Below are 27514 nucleotides of genomic sequence, written 5' to 3'. Positions count from 1 at the left end.
AGTTTTTTCATGTGTATGTTACTGTGTGTGGGGGAGCTGAGGGCGGGCAGGCCGGGCCGCGTTGCCATGGCGACGGGCGGGCCGCTTCCGGGGCGTGGCGTGCGGGGCGCGCGAGGGCTGCCGGGAGCGGCATGGCTCGCTAGGCGGCGGCGGCGCGCGGGTGAGCGGGCGGGGGTCGCCCTGAGGGGACGGGCCAGCCCCAGCGGGACCGGCACCGGGACGGGAGCGGAGAGGGGGACGGGGGAGCGGCCGCCCCGCTCTGTGCGCGGGGGCAGGGGCGGCGAGGCGCCGGCATCTCCCGGCCGGGGGTTTCCGCCCGCCGCGCTGCCACTTTGTTCCGTCCTGCCGTGAGGTGCCTCGTTAAGCCGGTGCGGGGCTCTCCTGTCCCTGTTCGGCATTGCTGTTCACATTCCTTAAGGTTCCGGTAGTGCTCTGACACCTCGAATGTGTTGTTGACGTCCGTGTTGGGGAAAAGGAGGAGCACACAAGGAGTAAATTGCTCCCCAGGGCTGTGGTCACGGCCCCGATCCTGCCGCAGCTCACGGGGCCTTCGGACAGCCCCGCCAGGCCCGGGAGGGGCTCTTGGCCTGTCCTGTGTGGGGCTGGGAGTCGGACTCAGTGCTGGGACCCCATCGCGCTCAGCACATTCCGTGGTAAACAGCAGCTTCTGCTCCTAAACACCTCGGTGAGGCTGACACCCTTCTCTCGCCTTTTCCCCGTGGCAGAATCATGGACCCCACCTTGCTGCGGGAGCGGGAGCTGTTCAAAAAGCGAGCCCTCTCCACGCCCGCCGTAGAGAAACGCCCAGCGCTCTCCTCCGACTCCTCTGCTTCCAAGAAGAAGAAGGCCAAGGTAGAGCAAGGGGGCTCCTCCAGCTCAAAACAAACCACAGGTGGGTGGAAGTCTCCTGTCCAGCAGCTGCTTGGTGTTTCCTGCTGTTTACCTTTAATCCGTGGTTTATTAATGTGAATAATGCTGTATCTGTGAGTTTTGCTGGTGGCTGTTGTCAATTTCTCTTCAATTACCACTTTTGCGAAGAAAATCACTTGCACAGTGTGAAAAACCCATTCCCTACTGTGCATGTGTGTTAAGCCTCATCCCGTGGCTCGTTTGCTGTTGCTCTGTTGGAGGAATCTGTGCTGCCAAAATGATTGATGTGAGACCGTGCTTTGGATGTGCTTTTGGAAATGGTGAGTTTCAGTGCTTTCTGGACAGGCAGTGCCATTCATTTTCTCTGTTTGCCATGTTGGGTAGGACCTGGATCAACCTGGTCTAAGGGAAAGTGTCCCCATGACAGGAGGCTGGAACAGGATGATCTCTAGGCTCCCTTCCTTCCCAACCTGTTCCGTGATTATTTCTGGCAAAAGAGTACCTAAAACATTTAGATAACTCTAAGCTGGAGGGTGTTCATACCCAAGATGCATTTTTCCAGGTGTATCTTGTTTGGGGATTTTGTTTTAGGGGATTTGCCAGGTGTTTCTTGTTTGGCTTGCATGTTGTAATTAGCAGTTGTCTCGTTTCACCTGGGAGCTAAGCTTTGCTCGTGAGCACCAGGCATTCCAGGGTTTTCTGCCTGTTTTTCTGGGGAGTTGTGGCATTTCCCTGAGGTGGTGGCATTGATAATGAGTCTCCTAGTATCAAATAAACAATTAATAAAGCAGCACCAAAAATAGTGGGAGTGTGTGGAAAGTGCAGCACCGGGGAGAGGATTTGCTCCCAAAGCCATGGCAGTACTCAAGTGCACTTTAAAGGTCAGATCAAATGCCAGGAGTTACTACATCACAAAACACCCTGTTGTGCAAACTCAGTCCATGCTCATATTTTGAATAATACCCACGTGGCTCTCTCCTAAACTCCAGGAGAAACAATAGAGCTAAAAACAGCAGAGAAAAATGTCAGGGAGTTTGGGAGGAGGGGAAGCATCTTCTCTCCCAGGGGAAGAGTTGGGAATTTGGGTATGTGTCTGCAGCTTCTCAGGCACCAAATAAAGTATCAGCCAGACATTCTAAAATAAATCAAGGGAGGCCAGGTTTCCATTCATTCCTTTTTCACACTCTCCAAATAAAACAAAATTCTGCGTGGAATATCCTAGGCTGCATCACTGGGGTGAGCAAGGTTTGCTGGGAAGAAGGGATGGGGAGTCAGGAAGAGGGCAGAGGGTACAAATGTGAGCCTGATCTGGAGGATTTGAGCAGATAAAGAAGGTTTCATTTTGTTTCTGTGGTTTCTGTGGGCTGAGGGTTTCTTTAAGTGCTGTTGTGGCTGTCAGACAATTCACTTACACAAACAGGGACCCGAGGTGGCTCTGAGGAGATGAAGTTCATCTTTTATGCTGCTGGCTGCGTTCCAGGCAGTAGCAGAGAGGTTCCAGGGTTTCTACAATATTTTTATGCTGCGGAGTCAAAATCCTCTGCCTCAAAACCCACTTTTTATTTCACTTGCCAGATTGGCAGATGCCTGTCAGGATATGTGGGTGTCAGAGACAGGAGGTGGAGTAACAACCTGGTGTTGGGAAATCCCTGTCCCACCTCCCTGAAGAGACAAAAATAGGGTGGTCAGTCCTAGTTTTGTAGTGCAGTGGCCACAGAGGTGATGAAGGGAGTCACCTTTATCACCTTATTATTTATGTGCTGGCGCTGATAGTCCCTGGGTGTGTAGTGCCTCCCTGGCTCTGTGGTTCTGTGGCTCAGAGAGCCTGCCCTGGATACTTTTTGGGGGAGGAGAGGTTTGGAGACCATGCTAATCTTCAAGAGACTGTCCAGCTAAGTCTGGCCTGTCTGTGAAGTCTGGCTCTAAGCTTCCCACTGCTCCTACAGTGATTGTTATGCAGACATTACTGTCATTGTTTCAACAAGTTGTTTGAAAAAATTCAAAGCTAGTTTGCTCAGTTTAGAACAGGAACTGGAAAATAAATGAAATGGATCAAATCTGTTTGTTTCATTTTATTAATCAATAGTAAATTGTGGCTGTGGTCTTTGTCTTAAGACCTTTGTCTCAGTGGTCTCTGCTGACAGTTGTCAAGAGCCAGAATCTTCAGGGGCTGTTTTGTGGAAAAGAATCATCCTGAGTCTTCTCTGGTACTGTGCAAGGGGCCACCTTTGCCTTCTGCTCCTGGTGCCCACCCCCATTCCCCTTTGCAGACCTGTGAAATAAAAAGCTGGGATGAGTCCCAACATATGTCACTCCATGTGCTTCTCAGGAAGGCATTGCCAGAGCAGCAGAGGCTGGCGTGCTGCACACACTGCCCTCTTGTGTGCAGCTTGATGGGCACTGTGGGAATGCTGCAAGTGTCCAGAGCCTTTCCTTTTAGGAGAGAGCCAGGATTTAATTCAGTGCATCCTGATGGCTACTCTGGCCTCTTGAGCAGGGCTTCCCAGTCTGACGCTGTCACACAGCAGAAGGTGGCATGTCATCCTTATCACCACTGGCATTATCTCCGTCATCCATCTCAGTGTGAGTCCTAAATGATCTTGTGCTCAGGGCAGTGGCTTCCATCAGTTGTGCTTTTGATTTTGGGCTTGAAGAAGTGTGTCTGTGGGGATTTGTGACTGCAGGAGGGAGTTTGCTTCTCCAGGTGAATCACTGGACTAGCTGTACTCTAGTTCATCCTGCCCTGGGTGTTTTGTGACTCCATCTCCCCAATGGAGAGTGTCAATTAGCAAGTCTTTCACTGTGTTCAGATCTTCTGGAGCTTAGTCATGCTCAGCCTGAGAGGGGGATTTGATATATATATTAAAAAAAAGATCATTATAGGTACTGGTCAAGGTTTTTCAGACGTGGATGGACTGTGAGGTCTCTTGTGGTTGTGGCCATTTAGGTGGCTTTTGTTTCCTCCCTGCCAGGAATGTTTTCTGGAGTTAAATAACTTGTCCGACATGTAGCTTTGCTCTGGGACATTTCTGTGGGGGTTCAGGAGGGTGGAGGACTTGCCAGGAGTTACTGTTGGCTACACTGTTGGACATTTTTATTACAGTTGTCATTTGTAACTGCAAAACTTGAATGGTTTTAAAAACCCCTGACGCAGCACAGCTACAGGGGGCGGTGAGCCAGAGGTGTGAGAGTCCTGTGGCCAGGACATGAACAAGGGGTGAGTGTGAACTCTGGGATGTGTCAGCAGGCAGATGGAGTCAAGTGAGATTCTCTTGTGCAAGTGCTGAAAGCTGCACCTGGGCTGGGTGCCATCCCCCTCTTCAGTGTGGGAGGTCTGTGGCCCATCTCCCTCTGCTCTTGGCAAGAACTCCACCAGTTCCAGTTTGACTTTGAAAGTTTGGGATAGGGGTGATAGATCCAGTGTCTCCCGTTCCCTGTAGTGTTGTGGTTGCCACAGAAGCAGCAGCCTTGAGGCAGAGAATTGTCCCTATTCATTTCCAGCAGTATTTTTGGGTAGGGTCAGATATTCTGAAGGTAGTGGGTTATGCAGGTGTAAACACCCAGAAATTGTTGGCCAGACTGGGGAGAACAGCTCCCTGGAACTGGAGAAGAAACTACCTACCCTTAGGAGATCTAGAAGAGACCATTTTAGGGATACATTTCTTGTTGGCTTAGTCTTCCTCCCACCACCCTCTCTTCTAAAAGCAAAAAACCCTTAATAAAAAGCACTGCCAAAGGCTAGAATGCACCCAGTCCTTTCCTGCCTGAAGGGTCTCTTGCCCTCCAACCCTCCTCTCCCAACTTTTTTCTTACCCCTTGTCTGTCTGTCCTGTCCCTGTGTGGTTGACTCGGTGGGACAACACTGCTGTCTTTGCACAGGATGTGATCAGACTGTTGGACATTTTATAAATGTTTTCTTCAGTTAAGCAACAGTTTTATGCATGTTAGGCAGCATTTGTTCGGTCAGGTAGACAAAATTCTATGCTAGTCACTCAATATAAACAGCAACATTTCATCTAAAAACAACAATCTTTTTCCCTCCCATAACACTGCAGTAGATTGTCTTTCTGCTGAGCACTTGGAAAACCTTTGCCAATTATTCCAGCTCACATCCAGAGATAAAATTGCCACTGTGGATATTTAAATCCAAAAGAAAAAAGCACACAACTTGCTTGTTTGTAAGCTAAGGAGGCTTCATTCCAGGTGTCAAATGTCAAACCAAGTTCTCCAAGTGCAGTTGCTCAGTTCTTCCTACACCACCTCTGTGTCTCGCTTCCTGAAGCTGTTCAGCATTGCTCTGACAGGATTGGGCTCGTTCTCCAAGTCCTTCACAGTTTTGTTTTTCACACAGCAGCAGCAGTCCAGCAGTTCATACAGGAAAGCCAGCACCACCAGAGAAACTACAGTGAAGATGAATATGATCAGGATGACAAAGCAGGCAGTGTTCCAGTTGTCATGGAAAGGGTAAATTTTTTGCACTTGGAAGCCCAGATACTGGGAGATGGATGTAGTAGTTTCATTCCAATGGGTGCTGTTGAGGGTTGCCATCCTTGAGGACCTGCCTGGCTTGGGTATGCTCACTGGCACAGATTTGGGAGCTGAAACACAAAAACAAAGCTGTTGAGAACTGTCAATCAAGGAAACACTGTGATATTTATCACAAATTGGAGCTACTTAGACTAAGTGCTCAAAGTTTCTACTAACATGGATTGTTACATACTTGTATTTGCTCACCAAAATGTCAAACTCCACGTGTGTAAGTTTGTGATAGACCTGGAACATTTATTTTGGCAGTGTCTGGTTTGTGCATGCATGATGTGGTGTAAGCGATTCAGGAATGAAAGAGCTTTGCTTCTTTATTTCAATTACATGCACAAACAGCTTACAAACTAGATTTTCAAGGTGTGCAGTGGTTTCAATCATCTGTGCATCGTCAGTCTTGTGGTGTGAAAGGCCTTATTATTTTGGAATTGCCTGTCAGCACAGACTTGTTCACCTGCAAAACTCTCTGGACTTCAGGAGGGCAGATTTCCTGACCTCTTCATTCCCCTGCTCTTCCCCTACCGAGTAGTTTGTGCTGGAGAAATTTGGCTGCCCAGATGGCACTGGGAAGCATTTGGAAATCTTGTTTGTGGTGCTGTAGTCACTGGGGTGGATAACAAGGAAAACCCAACCCTTCCTGAGGAGTTCTTCCTCCTTATTTTCAACTCTGCCTAAGCCTGGGTTGGCACCCAGCAGAGGAAGAGGCTGCTCTGTGGTGTGGGGGAGATGAAGCAAGAAGCTGACTCCAGCAAATCTGCCTTTGCTCAATAGTCTAATGCAATAAAAATTGTCCAAGGAGCTACAGTAACTTCTGGTTATCTGCTGTGGCTGTAGGATGTCATAATAACCTTTGAATCCCTCAGGCAGTTAAAAACTGGGTGTGGGAGGAGGAGATCAAGTCAGGTCTCCATATTTCTTTGAGGAAACAGCAAGGAGTTTTTAGGTGGAACATGGTGGTGATGGTGTCTACTAAAGCAGTCTGAGTACCTGTCCTTATTTCTGTGAAATTATTAAAGAAAAGGACATGGTGGAAACCAGGATCATGCTGCCAAACCAGCCTGTGATCTATGTCTTATTTATTTGTTCTAATATTCTACATTTTGTTCTTTATCCTTTTATCTTCAGTGGATTTAAATTGAAACAAAAGAGCTTTGTTGTTGGGAAGGTCCCTGGCATTAGTGTTTCACACAGACATTTACTGGAGCAGTTGCAGTAACTTAAATCTGTAGCTGGGTACACAAATTAGTAATTGAATATACAGTATATAACTGAGATGGATGGGATTAATTTAATTGTTAGTGGGTTTGTTTGTTTTTTTTTTTTGTTTGTTTTTTTTTTCTTAAACAAAAGTTTACAGAGCAAATCCTAGCTAAAAATAGTCCTGGCTTGAGTCATGTCCTGGCTTGGTTTGGTCACCGTGTGAGAAGGAAACTCAGCCAACCTGTTATGGGGCTAAAACTCATGAGGGTTTTTGAAGGGGTGGCTTGAAGACTTATTTCAAAATAATCCATGAGACAAAGAGAGATGGGGGAGCTGAATAAAAAGATTTGGAGTCCCCTTTGAGGAGTAATTAAAATAAGCAGGATTTAATTGTGTGTAATTAAAATAAGCAGGATTTAATTGTGTGTTTTAAATGGCAAAAGGATACCTTTGGGAAAGAAAAGTTTTGTTTTGAACTTTGTAAACAGATTCCTAGGATTGAGGGTTTTGTTGGAATCTGTTACACGTAAGTTTGCTTGCTCTGTAAACACCAAGCACAAAACCAGACTGTTTCTGTGAAGCAAAATTTAATAAGTTTTGGTGGGATTTTTTCATTTATATTGCTCTGAGTGGTCAAGATCTGTGGCCCCTGGAGGGATTGGTCAGATTTGCACTGTTCAGCTAGGACAGCTCTCTGCCACGGGAGTAGCTCTGTTCCCACGAGGAGAGGAGCATCTTGAGCATGGCATGGCCAGAAAACAGTGCAGCAGCCATTCCCTCCCCACTCCACAGTCATTCCCTTCCCACTCCACAGCCAACCCCTTTCTGCTCCACAAGCTCCATCAGGGCAGCCATTCCCTCCCCACTCCACATCCACCATAGGGCAGCAGTTTGCACAGTGGAGACATGTTTGTCTTTATGCCAGGAGATGGAATTTAATGCTCCTTGAGGAGGATGATGATCTCTCCACGGGGCGAGGCAGATAAAGATCAGCTACTCTTTGCTGTAATTATTGAAATACTAGGCTGAAGTAGCTGTTGCTGACTGTTCAGAATTGAAACAGCACTAATGAGGTTAGTGTCCTTGAAAGCTGTCAAAAATGGGCTGGTTTCCTGCATTTGTACTTATTTTGTAATGGCAGAGGTCAGATTCGTATCATCAGCCAGTCTGATTTACAATCAAGTCAGCAGTTGTACATATCCAAAATGCAACGAGTTAAATATTTAATGCACTAGGTTTTAATTTAAAAGCATTAGCATCTTTGGGCACTGCAGAGGACCAGCTTTATTTGAAATCATGGAGCAGAGGGAAATGACTGGCAGAAAATCCTTTTAATGCAGCTCTGAGGAAGCCCTGTTTAAGAAGGCACTGAGCATTTACAAATCTCAGGTGCATTCTAACCCGGCTCTTTGCCCTGTGTCCATGGCTGCTCCAGTGTTTCCAAAGGTAACAGCAGGCACAGGGATTTTCTCCCTGCCTGTTTCTAGAACAGGTTTCTCCTCCACACACACACAGATCTCTTTTAGGCAGCCTAATTTACGGAATACCCCCTGGGAGGTAACACTGCTCACATTTCAGCTGGAGCTGCCTTTGTTTTAAGGAAAACCCTTTCGCTGTCATTTCTGTGCAAACACATAGAATCAATCACCAGGAATATGAGGCTGCAGGAAACCACCCACCTCCCTGCAAGCACGAAATCCATTTTGTTTACTGAATCTTGGCTGGTTGTGTTAGCTCTGCTGTAAGATGGAGTGGTCATCAATTTTCCATTAGTGCACAGATGGTGAAAGTGCTCGTCTGATTGTGCAAGACAAGCTCCTCCACATTCAGCAGGATAAACCATGCTCAGCCTAGAGAAAAATCATTCTGATTCCAAGAAGCTTTTACAGGTTCTCAGCTTACAGACATATTTTCTTTCAGTAATCAAGATAAACCTGAGAGAATGTTATAAAATGATACACACCTACCTCTTGTGTGAAAGGATGCTGAGAGAGCGCCGTTCTGGTCCCTTTTTTTAGTGCAGCCTATGGCACAGCTAAGATGGAGCTTTCCTTCCATTGGCCAGAGCACGATGCTGCTGACAACTTCCTTTGTGCTCATTTGCATCGAGCCCTCAACCCCAGGAGTAAATCATTCAGAAATGTGACTTTTACTGTCTGGAATGAGAAGCAAATTCCTCCCTGATCTTGCTTTTTGGGGTGGAATGAGCTCGTTAGCAGAGGTTGGCCACGACCCCGCTCTGCTTTGTGCTCGGATCAGCCATCAAACCGTGACGTTTGAAGTGTTAATATCTGCAGATTTCCAGCCGCACCGTGGGGTTAGATTCTCTTGTCATCGACTGCAAGCAGGCAGATTAAACAGGATTATCTTCCTGATTCAATTCAAATCTGACAGAACAAAAACATGATAAATTGTCTTAACTGTTTGTTGTACCTCTGAATTTATTTTGGTCACTTCAGACCTCTCATTGCATCTATGATTTTTCTATTTATTTCTAAAATGTCCTACATAACATTAATTTTTAATCTTTAAAGGGAACCTTGTAGGGAAAAATCTCTATGGGCTACATCTTCAGGGAGAGCTGGCTTTTGATTTTCCTTCTTTTAATTTAGTAACCAGAATAAAATATTCCTCTGTAGCTACAGTGATATTTCTATGTTAATTTTAGAATTGTTGTGCTGTATGAAGCCTTTAAGACTTTGATGTCATGTAACAGTTTGACGATTCTGTTCTTTTCTCTTGCTACACTGATTTTTCCACAGAAACAATAGGAGCTCCATATTTCTGAGATATCTGTTGTCCTGTCAGATGTGCTTAGAAATCACCAGAGGATTAAACAATCCCCGTGGTGACAAAGAGATGGTGTTCTTTTTCTGGAGTAGCTGAAATTCCAGAAAACTGTTGCCATTAGTTTTGAGCAATGTTGTGCTGGTAATGAGCCTGTGGCTTGTGATAGTGGTTTGTGGATATTTGTGTTTAATTTGCTGTGCTAAGAGCTGACGGTTATTAAATGGTCATTAACAACCTTGCAAGAACTTTTGAAACAAAGTGATAGCAAACCTCATGATAAAGACAGCCAGAGTTGACAACAGAGGGGGTTCTGAGTTGTTGTTCCAGTGGTTGAATTGGTTTGCATTTGTATGGCTCTGTTTAATAAATTCTCCACTAGAACCACTTGAAACAGTTTTTTTTTTTTTAAGTCACAGCCTTCCTTCACCTGCTGTGTAACCACTGAGTACCTTTGGGGAAGAAGGGAAGCTTTGTGCCCCCATCTCAGCAGCAGGAAGGTATTGGTGGAGCAAAAGCAGTGCGTTATTTCAGCATGGATTCATGTAGTGTAAATGATTATGGGATGTTAAGCCACCAAATTAAACATGTTCTCTTGTGCCAGGAACTCTGCAGTCACTTGCTGCTTTCTTAACTTTTTATTTGTGGAGTTCTGCGCAGAAATGCTCCAGAGCTGTGTCCTCTGAGTCCCTGGGTCTGGATCAAGATGTGTGCAAGGACTCACCTGGGGGTGGCTGCTTCTGCCACTCCTGTTTGTGATGGAGCTCAGAGCCAACAGGAAGCTATCAAAGCACCCTCTAATTGTTTGTTTTCTTTCTTTGTAGATCACAGCAATGGATCATTTAACTTGAAAGCCCTTTCGGGAGGCTCTGGCTACAAGTTTGGAGTCCTTGCTAAAATAGTGAATTATATGAAGGTATGGTGTTTTGGTGTAAAATAATACTGGTTTTAAATAATTTAATTGTTTCTTGTCCTGTGGCTAGAAAATGCTGAATGTTTCAACCCCTGAAATTCTTTTACTGCAAGAGTGAGAATTTCAAGAAACTGCTTGTTAAATTCAAAGTGCTGTCAGTAAATGAAATTGTTAGCATATTGTTCCATAACTGAAATCCTGATTATCCCAGGTCACTCTGCAACCAAAATAATGGGGTTTATTTGCTGGAATTTCAAGATGCTGTCAGGTTTTGGGATTCATAAGCTAGCGATCAAAATAAAGTGTAATTTGGTGCCAATCTCAGCTACTTTTTGGTGATTGAGTTGCTGAATAAAGTGAGTACAGAGCTGTAAGAGATGCTCTTTGCTTTTGCAGACCCGGCACCAGCGTGGTGACACACATCCATTAACCCTGGAGGAGATACTGGATGAAACACAGCATTTAGATATTGGACTCAAGCAGAAACAATGGTTAATGAGTGAGGTAAACAAAACACATGTTCTGATTTTCATTAAAGAATTCTGATAAAGCTGAATTACACACATTTGTTAAATTATTAATATGTAATCCCTTCTTCAAGAAACTACTAAGTCAGACTGTAACATTCCTTGCTGACAATACTGATATTCTGGGGAGCAGAAACCTCTGCTCTGGCAGCATTGGTTGTGAGGGAAGCTTGATTTTGCTGCAGTCTTCCAAAAAGTAGCTCCAGGCTTCTTCCATAATGAACCAGAATATCAGAATGGAATGGAAGAGCTCCTCCCAAGATGCGTATATAAAGTTATCCCTGAGCCATTGCCAGATGAAAAAAGGTAAACAAATACCCTGCAGCACACCAAAGTTGGGTCCCTTCTTTCTTAGAGGTGCTGTGTGTCTTGGTGAATTATAGGATTCAAGGATTTAAAATCTGTTTCAACTCAAAGCTCCAGCCTGGCAGCTGTAACGTGTGGTTCATGTGCTCAAAAGCACACCAGGAAAAAAGTAGTAAGTGTCTGCACTGCTTCAAGGTTTGAGATTTCTGCCCCTGTTACAGGCTCTAGTCAACAATCCAAAAATAGAAGTTGTGGATGGGAAGTATGCCTTCAAACCCAAGTACAACTTGAAAGACAAAAAGGCCTTGCTCAGGCTCTTGGACAAGCACGACCAGCGAGGCCTGGGAGGAATCCTTCTGGAAGACATCGAGGAAGGGCTGCCCAATGCACAGAAAGCCATAAAGGTGAGCAACACGTGGCTGCAGTTCAGCTTTCACTTCTCTCAGGGAAGAGAGACACTAAGACAGAGCTTTCTCATGAGCTGTTGCTGTTCTTTTGATAACTCAAGTGGCATTTCAGCAGATCTGATATTGTGGCATTTTCTGTATTTCATCCTTTACGTTCAGATTTGCCCTGATGTCTCAGCACAGCTCTCAGAGCTCTTTCTCACAAAAGACTCCTGATCTCCCATGTTCCAACTGCAGGCATTTAGTTCTGCTTTCACACCTTGACCTCAGTCCTCTGAATCTCCTTTTTGATTTATTAGTGTGCTCATGTGTTTCATGGCCAGTTACTTTGCAGCTTCTCCAGTTTGTTGTTGCTTTTATTAGCCCAACTTTGTTGGCTTTGTTGGGGTTGGAGGCCTTCAGCTTGGAAAATAAATTATTTTTAGTTGTTGTTTTGTATTTGTTTTTGAGGCTTTAGGGGACCAGATCATCTTCGTTAATCGACCTGATAAGAAGAAAATTCTTTTCTACAACGACAAGAGCTGTCATTTTGCTGTGGATGAAGGTAGGTGTTGTTTTACATGGGTCTCCATGACAGTTGATCTGAATTCGCCTTAAGGACATCTGTGTATAAGCAGCCTTCAGATAGAGCAGTCTTTTAGGGTGATAATAAAATATTAGGTGTGTCCAGATGTGAGGGAAGTGTTGATATTAACATGAGGCTAATGAGACCAGCAAGTGAGTCCAGTGGTAATATCCTCTTCTTTATGATGGCTGCATTGGAACATGGCACCAGGAATCCACCATTTGTCTTCAAGAGTAGTAGTACAGAAGAGACTAAAAACTACCTCACTGTGACTGAAATGGCATCTAAGATTTTGCTGCTTAAGGGGAAGCCAAAAAAAAACCCAAAAGAATGATTTGGGGGTGCAAGATTTTTGTTGGGTTTTTTGCCTGGTTATGAACCATGTGCCTTTTACTGGTGAATGCAGCAAGAAGCCATAAATGGAACAGAAGGAGGAAGCATGGAGGGATGAGATGTGAGCAAAATTCTTGAGAAGAGGGTGGTTACAGCTGGGAGGAGAGCACAGACAACTAAAGATGTGTGGGGGCAGTGCTGCTGCCCAGGGCTGGAGTGGATTTGGGGCTTCACAAGTTCGGTGTGTTTGCTGTGTCACAAATGGTGGTAGAATCCTCTGGTGCCATTTTATGCACAGAAATCAATTACAGAAATCAGGATGTGTTCCAGTAAGGACATAAATGTCAGCATGAGGTGTCTGTAAATGCAGAAAAGGGAAGGCAGTCTGTGTCAGAAGATCTTATTTTGAATGACTCAGTGACACTGAACGCTTTCTTTTTTTCATGTATTGTTCTTGTAACATGACACATAAAGCCATTGCGTCACACAGCGTCACATTATGTATGGTAAAAAAATGAGTTTTGATACAATTTGAACTGCTCTATTTCCAGGACCACAGTAGGATGCATAAAGATCTTTCTTTCTTTGCCTACCTCAAGGGGAATCTTTATTTCCAATAGAATTTAGCAACTAAAGATGTGTATCATTAACTATTAGTTATGTACTGAGAGTACACACTTGTAATCTCAGTAACGATAGCTTTGTTTCACAAAGGTGATTAAGCAGAGGTGGCATCTACAGCATTTAATAATACTGAAAAATATCTCAAAAGGTTGAAGTGAATTTCTTTTTTAACGATGATTTCTGTCATTTCTTGGTAGGGGCAATGCAACTATATGCAAAATGCAGAATGGATTCTCTGGGAAATTTCTGATTTCCAAATGTTTAGGAGTTTACCATGAACCCTGTCCTTCTGTTGAGACAGTGCCTCTTCAGTCCATCAGCCCACAGTTTTTGGGGGCCTGAACATGGCCAAAGCATTTAGAAATCAGTGCTCTTGCAGTAACTTTTGAGACAGACCTTTTAAGTTTTAGCCACTGGTTGTATCACAGTCGTGTTGCTAAATGAATGTTTTTTCTTGTGCAATTTTTTCCAGATAGCAGGAACCCAATCATAATAAAAGAGTGATCAGAGGGAAGTCTCTACCCTGTTGCTATTAGCTTGTAATAACTCCAGGATTAGCTGTCAAGTTTCATAACAGGGCCCATTTTGGTAAGATGTAGACAGAGGCATCAGGCAGCCAGGATAAATCCCGGGCTCCTCTTACACAAAACAGAGGGAGCTGTTGCTCCCAGAGGGAGGAAGAGGTTAAAAAAACTCCTTAAAATGCCTGGCCTCCTGCTGAAGGAAGTCATTTAAGCTGCAGTGTGTGTCCTGAAGGGATCCTTAGAGCAGTGTTTGTAGTTCAAGGTGGCTCTGCTTCCTTTTATCCGCAGGTGGCAGCAGCTCCCCATCCCAGCCAGAAGTGATGTTTTGTTGTTGCTCTGTTCCTGCTGGTTTTGGTTTTCCTTTTGATGCTTTGTTCTGAGAGGGGGCAAGAATATTTTCTCTTTTGTGAATATTGTGATCCACCTGAGTATGCCACAGTGCTGGAAACATCCCTGAGTATGTTCACTCACTCACTGCAGCTGGAGCAGGTCCCTTTTTGAGCCCTGTTATCCTGTGATGAAGGAAAGCCACCCTCCCTGAGCAGCTTTGCTTTAGGATTCTTTCCAGAGCAGCAGAAGGGTGTCTCTTAGGGAGTCTCTGGCAGAATTGTCTGTGCACAGGACGAGTTATGACACGTCTCTGCCTTAGCAATGCTACTGCAGCTCATTATCTCTGGCAACGTTCAAATGAAGTTTTTAAAAAGGCTGCAAAATAAGCCTTGAAGTGTTGGCAGACTCTTTGATCTAGCAGCCGGTGACAGTTCAAAATATGTTTCTAGTTTAATGTTTATCCTCAGAAATAAGGGCTCTGTGCTCCTCAGTGCTGCTGTATGACATCCCAGCTCAGAACATGTTGGCTGAGGGTGATAGCCTTGAAAAGTGGGGTCCTCTCCCACTGCTGCCTGAGCCAGGGCAATTTGTGGAGCTCTCTGCCTGGAGCAGTGGGAGGACCTCCTTTCTGGCAGTGCCTGCCTCTGCCCTTGATGGCTGAACAAGCTTTTCTTTCTCCCCCTGTGAAAATAAATCCCAATGTATCGCAGCAACGGAGCGCTGCCTATATATCGAGATCTCAAGGGTACTGGAGGGGGTTTGAGCAGCAAGGAAGGGCTTTTGTTCTTCCTTTTATGTGATTAGCCGAGGAAGGTTCAGGTTGCATGTGTTCCTTCTGGACTTCCTGGCTAATTAATCTGGTGTCAGTGGTGTGGAGCTGAAAGTGTTTATAAAAGCAGGGCCAGATTTCAGGTGCTTCAGCCAAGTCGAGGCTGCCTGTTCTTTGCATGTGAACAAGGCTTTCACCCCCGTGCTGAATGCTGAAAGGCCACTTGGATTGCCTGACTGCTAGAGATGGTATCTTCCCCAGCTGAATGCACTACAGGAAGTATTTTTTTGCTGAAAAATTCAGATACTTAATTATTTTTAAATTCTTCCGACACTTTTGAAGGGCTTTTTACGGAATGTCTAAAGCTTCTTAAATTGAACACTGTAAAATCTGCATGGGATCAGTGCTGATTTACAGCTGTGGTGGTCCAGGGACAGCACAGATTTAGCACCAAGCACCTTTTCCTTCTGTTATAAATCCAGTGCTGCATTCCCTGGGACTGCTAGGACTGTTGTTTCTTCCCTTCTACACTGTTATTGTCTAGTTTTGTCCTTTGCTCAGCTTTTGGCTTGGCTCACTGAGGATTTTTAAGCTGTTTTTAATCTCTGGCAGATTTTATTAGCTGTGTGATGTATCAGTTTATCTCCACAACCATCTCAACCTTTCTGCAAGAGCAGGTGAGGCAGTCAGAAGTGCTGGATAAGCCTCTCCAAAGTCACCAGGCAGTCATTTACCCATGACTTCATTCCCCAAATGTAAGCATTTACAGAAAGGAAGTGGGTTAGAGTATAATCACTCAGGGAATGTCAGTGCAAATTATTTTCATCTATGAGGCACCTCGTGATGCTGTAAAATCAAGGTAACTGTGCATCCTTACCCCTTGGGTGTTTCAGAGAGAGAAGGTGTCTGCAAAATCTTTATTATGCTGCCCTCAACTTAGCTCTGTGTTGTTTCCTGCTGGTCAGAGCTCATTGTTTTGAGCTTTAACTTCATGTTGCTAGAGATGTCAGCAAACATCTAAACTGGCTTTTCACCAGCTTCTGGTCTCATTTCCTCCTCTCAGTACTCAGAAGACCAGAATTTAGCTCTCTGGAGGAGCAAGGAGGCAGCCTGTGAGTAGTGTTGATTCTGTCCAGTTTCTGAGTTAACATCTTTCCGTCATCAGATTGCCAGATATTGTGTATAGGATTTGTTCATGACACTTGCCTCAGTACTGGGATCACAGCTTTGTGCCTCTTCTCAGGAAGATCTGCACTGGAATCGGAACAGAAAGCTCTGTGAAAAATGCAAATCTCAGTGAGGGTTCAAAGCACCTGCATGGCTTTGACCAGAAACTCCTGGGAGATTTCTCCCCTGGGGATTTTTTCTGGGCTCTGCCTTGTCAAAGCAGCCTAAGCCCTGCAGAGATTGTCAGCATGCCTGAGTGTGGCCTGCCCTGCTGTCTTTTTATCCTCCTGCAGCCATTTTACCTTCATTCTGGCTGATGGATGAAAGATTTTAGTAGCTCTGAGAGAAAAGTCTCATCTTTTCTGTGCTGTGATGGTGTCAGGATCACCCAGCAGTGAGCAGGGCATGGAACAGGCGAATTGAATGTGCTGTGTCATCATAATGGCTGCAGGCACCACAGGAATGCATACATCCCAACCTGTTCTCCATGGCTGGCTGCAGCAGGCCAGCATGTGGGGAGCCTCCTGCTCCAGCCATCCCCTCACACCAGCGCTGAGCTCCTTGTGCCCTGAGAAAGAAAAACCTTGTGAAAAATGGATCTGGTATATTGAAGTCTGCCCTAGGAGCTGCCTTCTGCTGCTGTTGTCTGCTCTTCAGACACACAGCAAAGGCCAGGGTGACAGCACTAGGGATTCTTGTCAAGGAAACCAGGCTGAATCTTTCCCTGTGTCAGCTCAAGGGTGTATTTTCTGAGGTGCAGAAGTACCACAGCTACAAATGCAGATGGTTGTTTCTTGAGAGCTGCAGTTATTGCCAGCTTTTCCCACAGGTTCTCATATTTCAGAGAGGATGTCACAATAATTCAGAGAGTGTATTCCCAAGGTCTAAACTTTCCCTGGCTGACAGGGGCATGGTCCTTGGAGACTTAAAAGCCTGACAGGTAATGTGTAAATGGTTCAGTGCCAGCCATCCAGCTGCTCTCTTCCTTCAGACCTTGCACTTAGCCCAGTGTCTGGTGTTACACCAAGTCAGTTTTGTGATGAGGTGATGGATGGATGGATCTCCCTTTCCTTCTAGGTGACACACCAAGTGCAGACAACTTGTATGCACTGAAGGGTGGCAGCTCCCCGTGCTTCTCCACCTTTATCCCGTGCTTTTTGTTCCAGTAGGGAGTGTTTCCATGTTGTTGTGACTCCCTCTTTCCTGGGCAGTGGACTATTTTAAAGCCCTACATGGAGCTCCAGAATGAGTAGAAGTTTCTTTTGCAATTACTGCAATCAAAGCAGTAGTGCTGAAAGCAGCCTGATTTACGGAGGAGTTTTTAAATGGAGTTGCAGAATATGATATGGTGACTCTGGTGGGGCCAATTAGTGGATTAAATTGTCTGTATGTAAAGTCCATTCTGGCTCTGCACTTTTGGATCTTGATGCCTGTTCCATTTGTATTTCTTGGCCGAGTTTAGAAGGTGGATGTGAAGCTGGAGTGATGTTATAACCGTGGCACTACAAGAAATGCAGACCACTGTAGTTAGATATTAACTGTGATCTGCACTTCTGTGCATGCTGATCCCTGAAGAGCTGACCATTTATTTTCTAGTGTTTAATTTTTCACTTCTGTTCCCCAGAAGAATGTAGACCGGTTTGACCTTAAGCACCTATCCTCGGCTTTCTTTTTTTTTTTTGCACTAGGGTGTATTTATCCATATATCCTGAACTCTAATGAGGAGACACATTTGTTTGCAGCAGGATATTATGAATAACAGGACAAACCTCCACCTGCTGCAGCTGGATGGGGTGAGGGATGATCTCTGATAGCAGGCACAGGCAGCTGTGCTGAAAGCCTGGAAAGCCCCTCAGAATGGATGAGCAGATGGAGGATGTCTTCACTGCAGTGTCAGTCCTTGCATTAAGGGATGTGCACACTGATCCCAGGGTGCTGGATAGCCTCTGTGAGAAGCAGGCTGTGAGCTATGTCCCTTGTAACCAAACGTGGTGTTTTGACAGGTTTTGGTTCTCTTCAAAACCACTGCATTACCCAAAACAAACACTGTCATTCTTCAGTGGTGAAATTCCTTTCTTTTGTTTCCTGAAAAGCTGGGGCAGTCTCTTACTGTTGGCAGCAAACACCTGAGACTCAAGGCATGTATTTGCATAGAAAAACAAGGTGCTTTAGGCAGGGAATTGTTCCAAGGGCAGGAACCGGGTTGGTTTTGTACACTCCCATTTGGTTGCAGTGTGCCCAGAGCCAGGATACCTGTGGCAAGCGGGCCCTGGAGCGTCCCATCCCCTGCTGCACAGGACACATCCTTAAGCATGCAGAGGTTGTGGTTGTTTTGACAACTGTATACTAAATTTATCTGGAAATAAAAGGAAAAATTTAGTCTTGCTATGTGTGCCTCGTGTTTTATTTATAGTTTGTTAGCCAGACCTGCTGACAGGATGTATCTTAACTCCCTGCATGGGGAATGAAGGGAGGTAGGATCGTACCAGCCGCTGCCTGGAGAAGGCATTCCAGAGGCTCTGTGAAACTTTACGTGAGGCAGAAAGTGTGCAGGCAGATGGCAGCTGCTCTAATTAAGACTTACTGTCTCTGTCTGTTTTCCTGCTGCTGTGGTTTTTAAGGTGTCTCTCTTCTTTTTAACACCAGAGGAATTTTAGTACTCTGTTGTCTGTAGAGCACGGTGTGGATCGTATTGCAGTGATAAACGGGCTCAGAGCCGCTGAAGTCGATGTCTCGAACCCTCAATAAATTAGGGGATGGGATGAGGAGTCTCCCAAGTCAGTGGCAGGTGAGGATGTGTAAATGAAGTTGCCATTTCTGGTTAGTGATTGCCCTTCATCGGGATCTGTGAAACTCATTCACAGCCTACAGAGTTCTGGAGATCTCAGGCAAAAAGAGACTCCATAGCAAATGAACACGGAAAGCACAGGTTGCCTCCGGGTGCTCCTGATGCTCGAGTGCAGTTTAGCTTGAGGGTGTTTTGTTGTTGTTTTGTTGGTTGGAGTTTCATCTTTTCGGGTTTTGGGTGTTTTTGGCTGTGCATCAGCATTTGGAGAGGGTGAAGGCTGTGCTGAGTGAGTGCCTGCTGGTGGTGACAGACTGACGTGCCAGAATGTTGGAGTGTTTGAAATCAAGTCTCTCTCCTTCCCTTCCTGTGGGGTCTTTGCCCAGGGTTTACTCACTGGGATATAAAACCGAGTTTGTAATTTCAGAATTCCAGAAGCTGTGGAGGAGCATTCCTGTGGATTCTATGGATGAGGAGAAGATAGAAGAGTATCTGAAACGACAGGGTATTTCTTCCATGCAAGAAACCGGACCAAAGAGAATAGTAAGAGATACAAATTTTAGGTCTTCTAGGAGATCCCTCCCTTTCTGATCCCTCAGTGTTAATTCCAAAATGTGTTGGTGAGCCTATGTACAACTTTATGGAGCTTGGGGGAGCGTGGCCAGTGTTAAAAACTGGAAAAACCAAGTGCTGCAGCCAGCAGTCAGTGATTTTTATGACTTGTTAGAGCTGGTGTAATTAATCCGAGCAGCATCAAAGGAGAGCAAACTCCAGGAATCCCCGTGAGCTCCACAGTGGAAGATTCTGCTTGAAGCTCTACAATGCATCAAGAGTAGTAGTGTTTTGGGAGGAAGGTGGTGGGGGGTGTGTGTTGCCTTTTCTGCTGAAGAGATTTGAAGTCCTGATGGGATTGTGGACAGAACTGTGGGACATGTACCTGCTTCTGTAGCTGCACTTAAGAGTGCCAACTTAACTACTGTGCCTGGGATACCATGGCTCTGCTCTGTCCCCAGGCTCATCTCCCTGCCTGCATTGGAATTGGATGCTGTTGCTTCTCCAGGAGCCAGCACTTCCCTTCCCTGCCCACCCCTCCTTCTGGCAGAACTCATCTTTCTCAGCAATGGTGACCAGCACGGTGTCACACGTCAGGTCAGATGTCACAGATCTTCTGAGTGCTGTTTGTTTTTTCTTGCAGGCTCCCATCCAGAGGAGGAAGAAACCTGCTTCTCAGAAGAAACGCCGGTTTAAGACTCACAATGACCACTTGGTTGGAGTATTAAAAGATTACTCTGATGTGGTTCCTGGCAAGCAGTGAGCGCTTGAATTCTGGAGCAAATGCGCGTTTCTAGATGGGCTTTCTGCTGCTGGGGCTCGGTGTCTGCTCACACAAGGACTGACTGTGTATAATAATGTGATGTGTTTCCCCCACCCCAGCAAGTGCCAGAGGTGAAACAGGTCAGTTTAAGAGCAAGTATGAGCTACTAAATTTAGAGGTTAATTTAATTAGCTAATGAGAAACGTGTCTTTGAGTAAGAGGTTCTCACTAGTTGCCTGTTGGCATAAATGGTGCTCAGCATGTAATGCAGGAATTCCTGCTCAGTGCTTAACTCTGCTTTTACATTGCTTAGTGGGTATTTACCTGGAATTACTTACAAGGGGCTTTCTAGTGGGATTGAATACAGCATTTGTTTTACCTGTTTCAGGAAAACCTTTTCCTAAAATCACTGCAGGCAAAGTTTCTTTCGCAGTCAAATACACCCACGGTTTGTATGCTTCTTCCTTTCCACGGGACTGAGCTTTACTGAAAGGCGGTGATATCTGAGACTCAAACTCAGAAAACCCCGCTCCCAAAATCCCAGCAGGCTGTGGGATGGGATGCAGCCAGAGCTTCCTAATGGTAATTAGGAATTGCCCTCGGCAATGTCTCCTCACTGTTGTGGGTACAAGTGTGTTGCACCTTCTGCTCTGTGCACAGGAGGGAAATAAAACGACGATGTAATACTGAAGTGTTTTTTTCTTTTAAGTAATAAATTTACAATGGAGGTTTCCATTGTTGCTTCCTTAAAGAATGAGAACATCGGCAACTTTTGTGCTTGTTGCGTTTTCCTTTTCATGGAGGTAAAGGAATCTTTGCTATATTTTTATCCTCTCAGTGACTTAACTGTACTAGGCTAACACTGTCATCTCTTTAATGATGGCTGGGGAGAGGGGAGGAACCACCTTAAATGCAAGCTGCCTGTCAATGCCTGGTGTTGTGTGCAGCACAGCCTTACATGGACTGTGGCCAAACCGTGTCCTCTCCATAACTTATTGTTGTGTTCTAAAGCAGAGCTGGTCAATGCTGATCCTGTTTGCACGGCCCTGCAGGAGAGGAGCTGTTCCTGCGTTCTTCCAGGGTTAGGATCAGAGATAAAAGAGGTGCCTGCAGCTCCCCACCGAGGGCACATCACTGCTGCCTGAGCTCAGGCTGTGGTCTTGCTCGGAGCAGAGGCCGTCGGATGCGGCCACGTGAGCAGATGAAGAATGAGGCTTTGTTGCTGTGGCACTGAACAAGTTCTGTCAGCTTGGGGAAACGTGCTTCTGTAAGTGCAGCGTTTATCCTCCTGGTTTGAAAGGCTGCTCTTCTGAGAAACAGGCAGTGCTCCGAGCCTTGCACATGTCAGCCCTGGTTAAGGAGCTGGCAAATGCTGTTAGGAGGCTTCTTCTATTATTTTTATATATATGTTTCATGCTTTTTAAATATATATATATATATAAAAGTGTGCTGCTCCAGATGGCTTTGAACCTCTTTTCTTTCCTATATCTTCCAGGTCAGCACAAACAATTCCTTTTGGCGCTTTTTAGTTTTGCATTACAGCTCTGCTTTGAGTACCTGCAGCACACTTGCAAAACTGTTCACCTCTCTTCTGTCATCTTCACTCAAGGTAGAAAAGATTCCCTTCCATCTGCTGCATTTTTGAGCAGTGTTTTTTTTTGGTGATGGTGTTTGGACAACAGCAGAGCTCTGAGTTGCTTTTCCTGCCTTTGGGGAGTCTCATGGAGTAACTTCCCATTTATCTTACATAACACTGTCCTTTCTCTGTGAACCAAAGCTGGCTGCAAGGTAGGCTACCTGCTTTGTTTCTCTGCTCAAGTGATTAGGATAATAGAGTCTGAGTCTAAAGAAAATGCCTCCAGCTACTTTGAAAGATTAAAAATATGTTAGGTCAAAAAAACAGGAGAGCAGGAAAGGGAAAGTGACTGTGAGCTCTGTGTGCTGCACTGGCCTTGTCAGGCTCCAGTGTTCAAAGGAACAAAAGAGTCCAGGTGGTGTCCAGTTGGAAAGACCGAATTAGATGCTTTGCCTCACTGGTGGATGCCTTCTCCTCTGCAATAGTAGCAGAAAGGGCATAAATAAGTTTTATAGCTTGTTAGGGTAAAATCTGAAAAACAGCTGAAGGAGAGCTCATGTTGGCCTGTTAGTGGTGGCATGGACTATAGAAAGCAGTGGTGGAGAAAATAAGTTCAGACAGTTAGCACAGAATTGTAGAGTCCCAACCTGGTTTGGGTTGGAAGGGACCTTAAATCCCATCCCATTCATCCCATTCCAGCCCCTGCCATGGGCAGGGACACCTTCCACTAGACCAGGTTGCTTCAAACCCACTCCAAGCCAGCCTTAGACACTTCCAGGAGTGGGGCAACCACAGCTCTGGGTAATCTGTGCCAGGGCCACAGCACCCTCACAGGGAAGTCTTTCTTCCATATATCTAAGCTAAATTTCCCCTCTTTCAGTTTGTACCCATTCTCCCTTGTCCTGTCACTACAGTCCCTGATAAAGGGTCCCTCTCTGGCTTCCTTCCCTCTGTGGCCCTCCAGATACTGGAGGGGGCTGTGAAGTCTCCATCCAACCTCCTCTTCTCCAGGGTGACCAGACCCAATTTTCTGAGCCTGTCAAAAAGAACAGAAACGTGAGCTCCTCTCTTTTCTGTAGACTTCAGGAGCTGGATTTTGTTTCCAAAGATGCTCCCAGTGTTCCTTTTTTTTCCCAAGACCTCTTAAAAATCAGATGGTGGAACTAGAAAACATCTCAGACTGTATGAGCATGAGTCTGTTTGCTGAGACCATTTTAGTACCATTGTAGTCCACTTCACAGCATTATATCCTGATCAGGCTTTTTGCTGAAGCTGAGCTGTTAAAAACTTAAACCTCCTTCATATTCCTCCATCATGTTCTCTTGTGTTCTGTGTGTGGCAGAATGACTCTCCCAGTGGCCAAAACCACCATGCCCTCAGCTTGCTTACTTTGGCAAAACCCTTCTTCCCTTAGGCTGGCATTGCAGAGGCTGCTGAGAGGCATCATGTGCTGTCCTGTCCTGGCAGCCCTGGGCCATTATCCCACTTTTCTCCTCCTTCCCTGGAAGCATCTGCTGCAAACCAGGAAGATGAGGGCACTTGGGCTGAGAACATAGAACAGAGTATTTCAGATGGAAGTGGGTTGTGGCAGGCACCTTGGTCTTGTGCATTTCAGGAAGGTTCTTTGGCAAACCCATCTCAGTGCTGTCTATACCTTTCCCAGCCTCTTCCACTCTCCTGGGGCTCCTGTCCAGCAAGGACATTGTGTTCCCTCCGCTCCAGGATTTGATGGGTTGATCCCAACAAGGTTTTTCTTTTTTTAAGAGTCAAGTTGAGTAGCCCAGGTGTGTCACATAGATCTCTACTGACTAACTTCTCTCCTAAAAGTTGCTCTGACTGCAGAGTTATTCCACCTCCTCCTCCCTTAAGAAGATCATTCTGGAAGGGGATGGAAAGCAGCAGGGTGGCATATGGTTGAATGAGAAAACTGACATGAGGCGATGTGTACGAGAGCTCATCTATAATTCATCATGATCACTCCAGGCTTTTAGGGAGTGGAGGAGAGTGAGGCCAGGGAGCCCTGGGAAGGGAAGGGAGGCCCTGCACGTGCCTGCAGCCAGTCAGGGCTGTCACTTCTGATGAGCACAGGCGAGCGGTGCCAGGCCACCAGGGAGAGCCGCGCTCCCGCTACCTGCTGATGAGGAGGGGCTGCCTTTGCAGATTACCAAAAGCAGCCGTGGTGCTGACATCTTATTATTTCCAGCTTTGTTGCTCACTTTCAGGTTATTGCTAATGTACCAGGCCCCTTTGTGTGTTACTGCCTCGGGGGCCTCTGGCAGCTCCTGCTTCTGGGGGAAGGATGGCCAGGAGAGCCAGTGCTCAGTGCTGGCTGGTTTAGAATGGCAAGGCTAACCACTGGCAGCCATCAGGGAGAGGAGAGCTTGGATCTCAGCCTGCTGGTGCTGGCTTCCGTCTGCTGGCAAAGTCAGGGATATAGCAAAGGAGGTGCTCTGGGATTTTATCTCTTCCCAGGGGAGGGAGGGTCTGCTCTGGCACTGTGCCTCAGGTCTATCCTTTGGCTCTGTGAGTGTGTTCTGACCGTGTCAGTGTTGTCAGCTCTGCTCAGGCTCTCTGGACACATCCCTGCCATGCAGATCAGGAAGATTGGCATGTCCCCAGAAGAGAGGGCTTGCCTGGACAGAGCAAGGCTCCCTGGCATTGCATAGCTGTAGCTGCTCCCTTCCCAAATGAGGTGACCGCAGCCTTCACCGCTCCAGCAAGGGCCAGCAGAGCAAGGGAAGCAGTTGGCTTTCTGCTCAGCACCAGGGAGCTCCCATCTGGGCACTGTGTCCAGTTTAGGCCTCCCCATCTATTCAGTCACCCCTCCATCCCCAGGGATGCTGTTTGGAGCTCCCAGGCTGGTCAGGGCTGGGGGCAGAGGGTCTGGGAGGAGGGTGGGGAGCTGGGACTGCTGAATGTGTTGAGCAGGTGGCTGAGGGTGTATCTGATCACAAGGTACAGCAGTGTGAAGGGCAGTAAGGAGGATGATGTGGTCAAATGCTTTTGGCAGCTATGGCAGATAACATAATAGGGGAATGTGGGAAGTTTGGCTTGGATATTAGGAGGAAAACAGCTGGTGGGGAGATGTTTCCATCCATGGAGGGTTCAAGCATTGCCCAGACAAGACCAGGCTGCCCAGGTCTCTTGGTAGCAGCAGTCCTGTTGTGAGAGGGAGGTTGGATCAGAGACCTCCTGCAGCCCCTTGTACCCACCTGTGGCTCTGAGCCCTGGTTCCTTTGGTGCCTCCTGGCATGCTGTAAGAGCAGTTATTGTTTCCCCCAGCTTGCTTTCTGCTGCTTTGGCTTGCAGTGGCCTCTGTGTTACTCAACAGCCCAGGAAAAGCAGCCATGACTCTGAAAGCCCATCAGTGCTTCTGTGGCTGGGATTCACGTGTCGAACAGCTCCAGCCTCGTGGGTTGGACATTGTGCAGAGTACAAGCACAGCAGGGGAAAAGGATGGTTAAGGCAGGAGCTTGTCCTGCCATTAAGTTAATTTTTTGACTATATACCTGCACTTCTGGGCTTGCATCCAAGGCCCGAAGTACTTGTGCGATTTCTTCCTGCCTCCATCAGTTTGGTTGTGTTCTCTATTCCCTCCTGAGCTGGTTATTAATTATGGAGACTGCAGAGATGAAGTCCAGACTCTGCTAACGGTTGACTTCCCAGTGTTTTAGAGACAGCATTTCAGGGACCTGCTAATGGTATTTCTCAGCTTTGCTTTTTTAAGCCCCGCTGTCATCTCGGTTTGTACCCTGAGTGAGGCAGGTAGCAGTGTTCAGGTGTCGGCTGGAGCCTGGCTCTCGGGGCAGATCACATCTGCAGCACCCAGCTCATGCCCCTGGGTTGGAATGTCCTCCTTTTTGTGCTGGCAGGGAGAACAGAGCCTTGCCTGGCAGCTCTCAGACAGTGCAGTGACCCTTGCAGAGTGACACCTCTCGGTTTTCCCTTCAGGAATCAGGGAACAAATCCGTGCTGAGTGCTGTGCCAGGCCCCAGCTATCCTCACAAAGCCATTCATCTCATTGCTCTCAGCCACTGGCTTCCCTCACAGCCTGTGTCTCAGCCTTTAAAGCTGCCTGGCCAAGCCCTGGTGCTCTCACATCTCTCTTCTCCCAGTCTTGTTATTCCTTCTCCCCCTCTCCCAGGAGCGGCCCTGGGCTTGCTCCTCCTCCCTGCCCCATCCGGGCTGCGGGTGCTGCCGGCCTCGGCGCCAGCTCTGTCTGCCCTTTGCCCTCCCTGGCCTGGCTGGTGCATCTCCATTCCTGTGGCAGGACCCCTGTCCCTTCTGCTGCTGCCTGACCATCCACCCAAATCCTCTGAGATGTGGCTCTCCCTCTCCTACCTTGTTCCCATTTCTCTGCTGTTCACTTGTGTCCATCTGACGTGGGGAATTAGCGCTGTGTTTTCTCTCTAGGCCCTGCCAAGCTGTTCCCTGCCTTTGCAGCTACTTCCAGCCTGCTGCTGGTCAGCCAGCCCCTGTGCAGGGATGCACAGGAAGGAGCTGCCTGCATCCCCCCTCCCTGAGCTTAGCCTTATGCTAGGGGGATGGGAACAAACAGACTTGGGAAAACAGAAACAATGAGAGTGCAAAATCTCGCTTTGGTTTTTCCAGCTCTGCCTGTTCATATCCCCCAGGACTTTTCCCTGGTATCGGATGGCAGCTCTGGCATGGGAGTCCCTGATCCTGTTTTGCAATTCTCCAATGTCAGCCAGCAGCTTGGGCCTTCCTGTAAGTGCCCCAGTGGTCACAGGGAAGGAATGTTCCTCCGGCCGGCCGCAGGGGGAAAGGTCACCGCGGGCAAAGAGGACGCCAGGCGAGCAGCAGCCGTACTGCTCCCACCCCTCGCTGATTAGGGCAACGCTCATCAGCACAGAGACAAAAACAGGCTGGCTTTTGGGGGAAATTAGAAAAAAAAGAAATGGTCAAGAGGTTAAATATTTTGGGCAAGGCCCCACTTCCTGTTGCAGGGCAGATCTGGGAGCAGATGCAATGCCCAGGCAAAGTCCAGGATGTGTGCATGTTTCACAGCTCTCTTAGCTGCAGGATGTTTGCTGCTTAATCCGCTCCCAAAACCATCTGTGTGTCTCTCAAAGTGGTGCCTGGGACAGAGGTTTTGGCCAGTTGCTGCTGCTCAGAGCAGCTCTTGGGCTGAGCAGCAGTGTTGTGGCTCCCTTCCCTTCCCTTCCCTTCCTCCCCCATGCCTGCCAACAAACTCTCTGCTGGATGCAGCTCAGAAGGAAAGCTGTGAAAGCTGTGACTCTAGGTGGCCACAGCGGGATTAACATCCAACATTAAGGGTTTAACTCATCCCTGCCAGCCAGGGGTTTCAAATAACTGTCATGCCTCTTCCTTCCACCCTGGAGCTTGTAGCTTTTTTAATCCTGTCCTTTACACCCCGTTTGCCAGGCTGCCTTTGCTAAGCTGGAGCTTGCTCCTGGCACTTTGTTTTTGAAGCCTGGTGTGTTGGCTGAAGCTCCTGGGGATGCTGGTCACATTTGTCAGGGTGGGAGCAGAGCAAAGAAAGGAGGAGGAATTTCTCGGTTGGGCTTACAAACTGGAGTTTTTCAAAATTCCCAGCATGTTAAAAAAAATACAGAGCTAATCTGGCCCTTGGTCTCTAGGTTACGTTTGCCTCAGCCGAGGCTGAGCTCATGGAAAATTGCTTCCCAGCTCCCGTGCTCCGTGCCAAGATTAGTAGGTTTAAAACTAACCGATAACATCTTTGTAAACTTGGAGTCATTTCTTTAAAGCCTGCTGGTCCTTCCAGCCTGGATTTTGGAGCTTTCCTAGAGATCCAAGAGAGCCAAACAGGACGATGGCATCTACCCTGAAAAATCACCCAGGAGCCTGACAGTGCTTTCAGCTGCTCCCGAGGGAGGAAACAGGCTGATGTTTGCCAAGGCCCTGCGGGGTGTGCTGGGATCCTTCTCCCTGTTCCCAGCCGGATACACAGCACACAGCGACGCTCTGCGCG

General features: G+C 46.9%; 2 protein-coding genes across 2 annotated transcripts; one reads left to right on the top strand and one right to left on the bottom strand.

The window, feature by feature from the left end:
* The first annotated feature begins 106 nt into the window (after positions 1-106).
* Positions 107-20723, top strand: GTF2E2 (general transcription factor IIE subunit 2). Its single transcript, XM_058803684.1, has 8 exons — positions 107-160; positions 726-892; positions 10224-10315; positions 10709-10816; positions 11367-11549; positions 12003-12096; positions 19077-19192; positions 19845-20723. Exons 2-8 carry the CDS (start codon positions 730-732, stop codon positions 19962-19964), a joined length of 876 nt encoding a protein of 291 aa, XP_058659667.1. The 5' UTR covers positions 107-160; positions 726-729; the 3' UTR covers positions 19965-20723.
* On the bottom strand, positions 4912-8632 carry SMIM18 (small integral membrane protein 18). The gene is made up of 2 exons (XM_058803685.1): positions 8580-8632; positions 4912-5468 (listed from the first exon to the last, which is right to left on the bottom strand). The coding sequence occupies exon 2, from the start codon at positions 5416-5418 to the stop codon at positions 5122-5124; it is 297 nt and encodes a 98-aa protein (XP_058659668.1). The 5' UTR covers positions 5419-5468; positions 8580-8632; the 3' UTR covers positions 4912-5121.
* Positions 20724-27514: the final 6791 nt, after the last annotated feature.

Source organism: Ammospiza caudacuta, chromosome 4 (genome assembly GCF_027887145.1).
Source record: "Ammospiza caudacuta isolate bAmmCau1 chromosome 4, bAmmCau1.pri, whole genome shotgun sequence".
In the NCBI taxonomy this organism is placed as follows: Eukaryota; Metazoa; Chordata; class Aves; order Passeriformes; family Passerellidae; genus Ammospiza; species Ammospiza caudacuta.
Note: the sequence above shows the minus strand (reverse complement) of the source record. Positions and strands in the feature narration are given on the sequence as shown.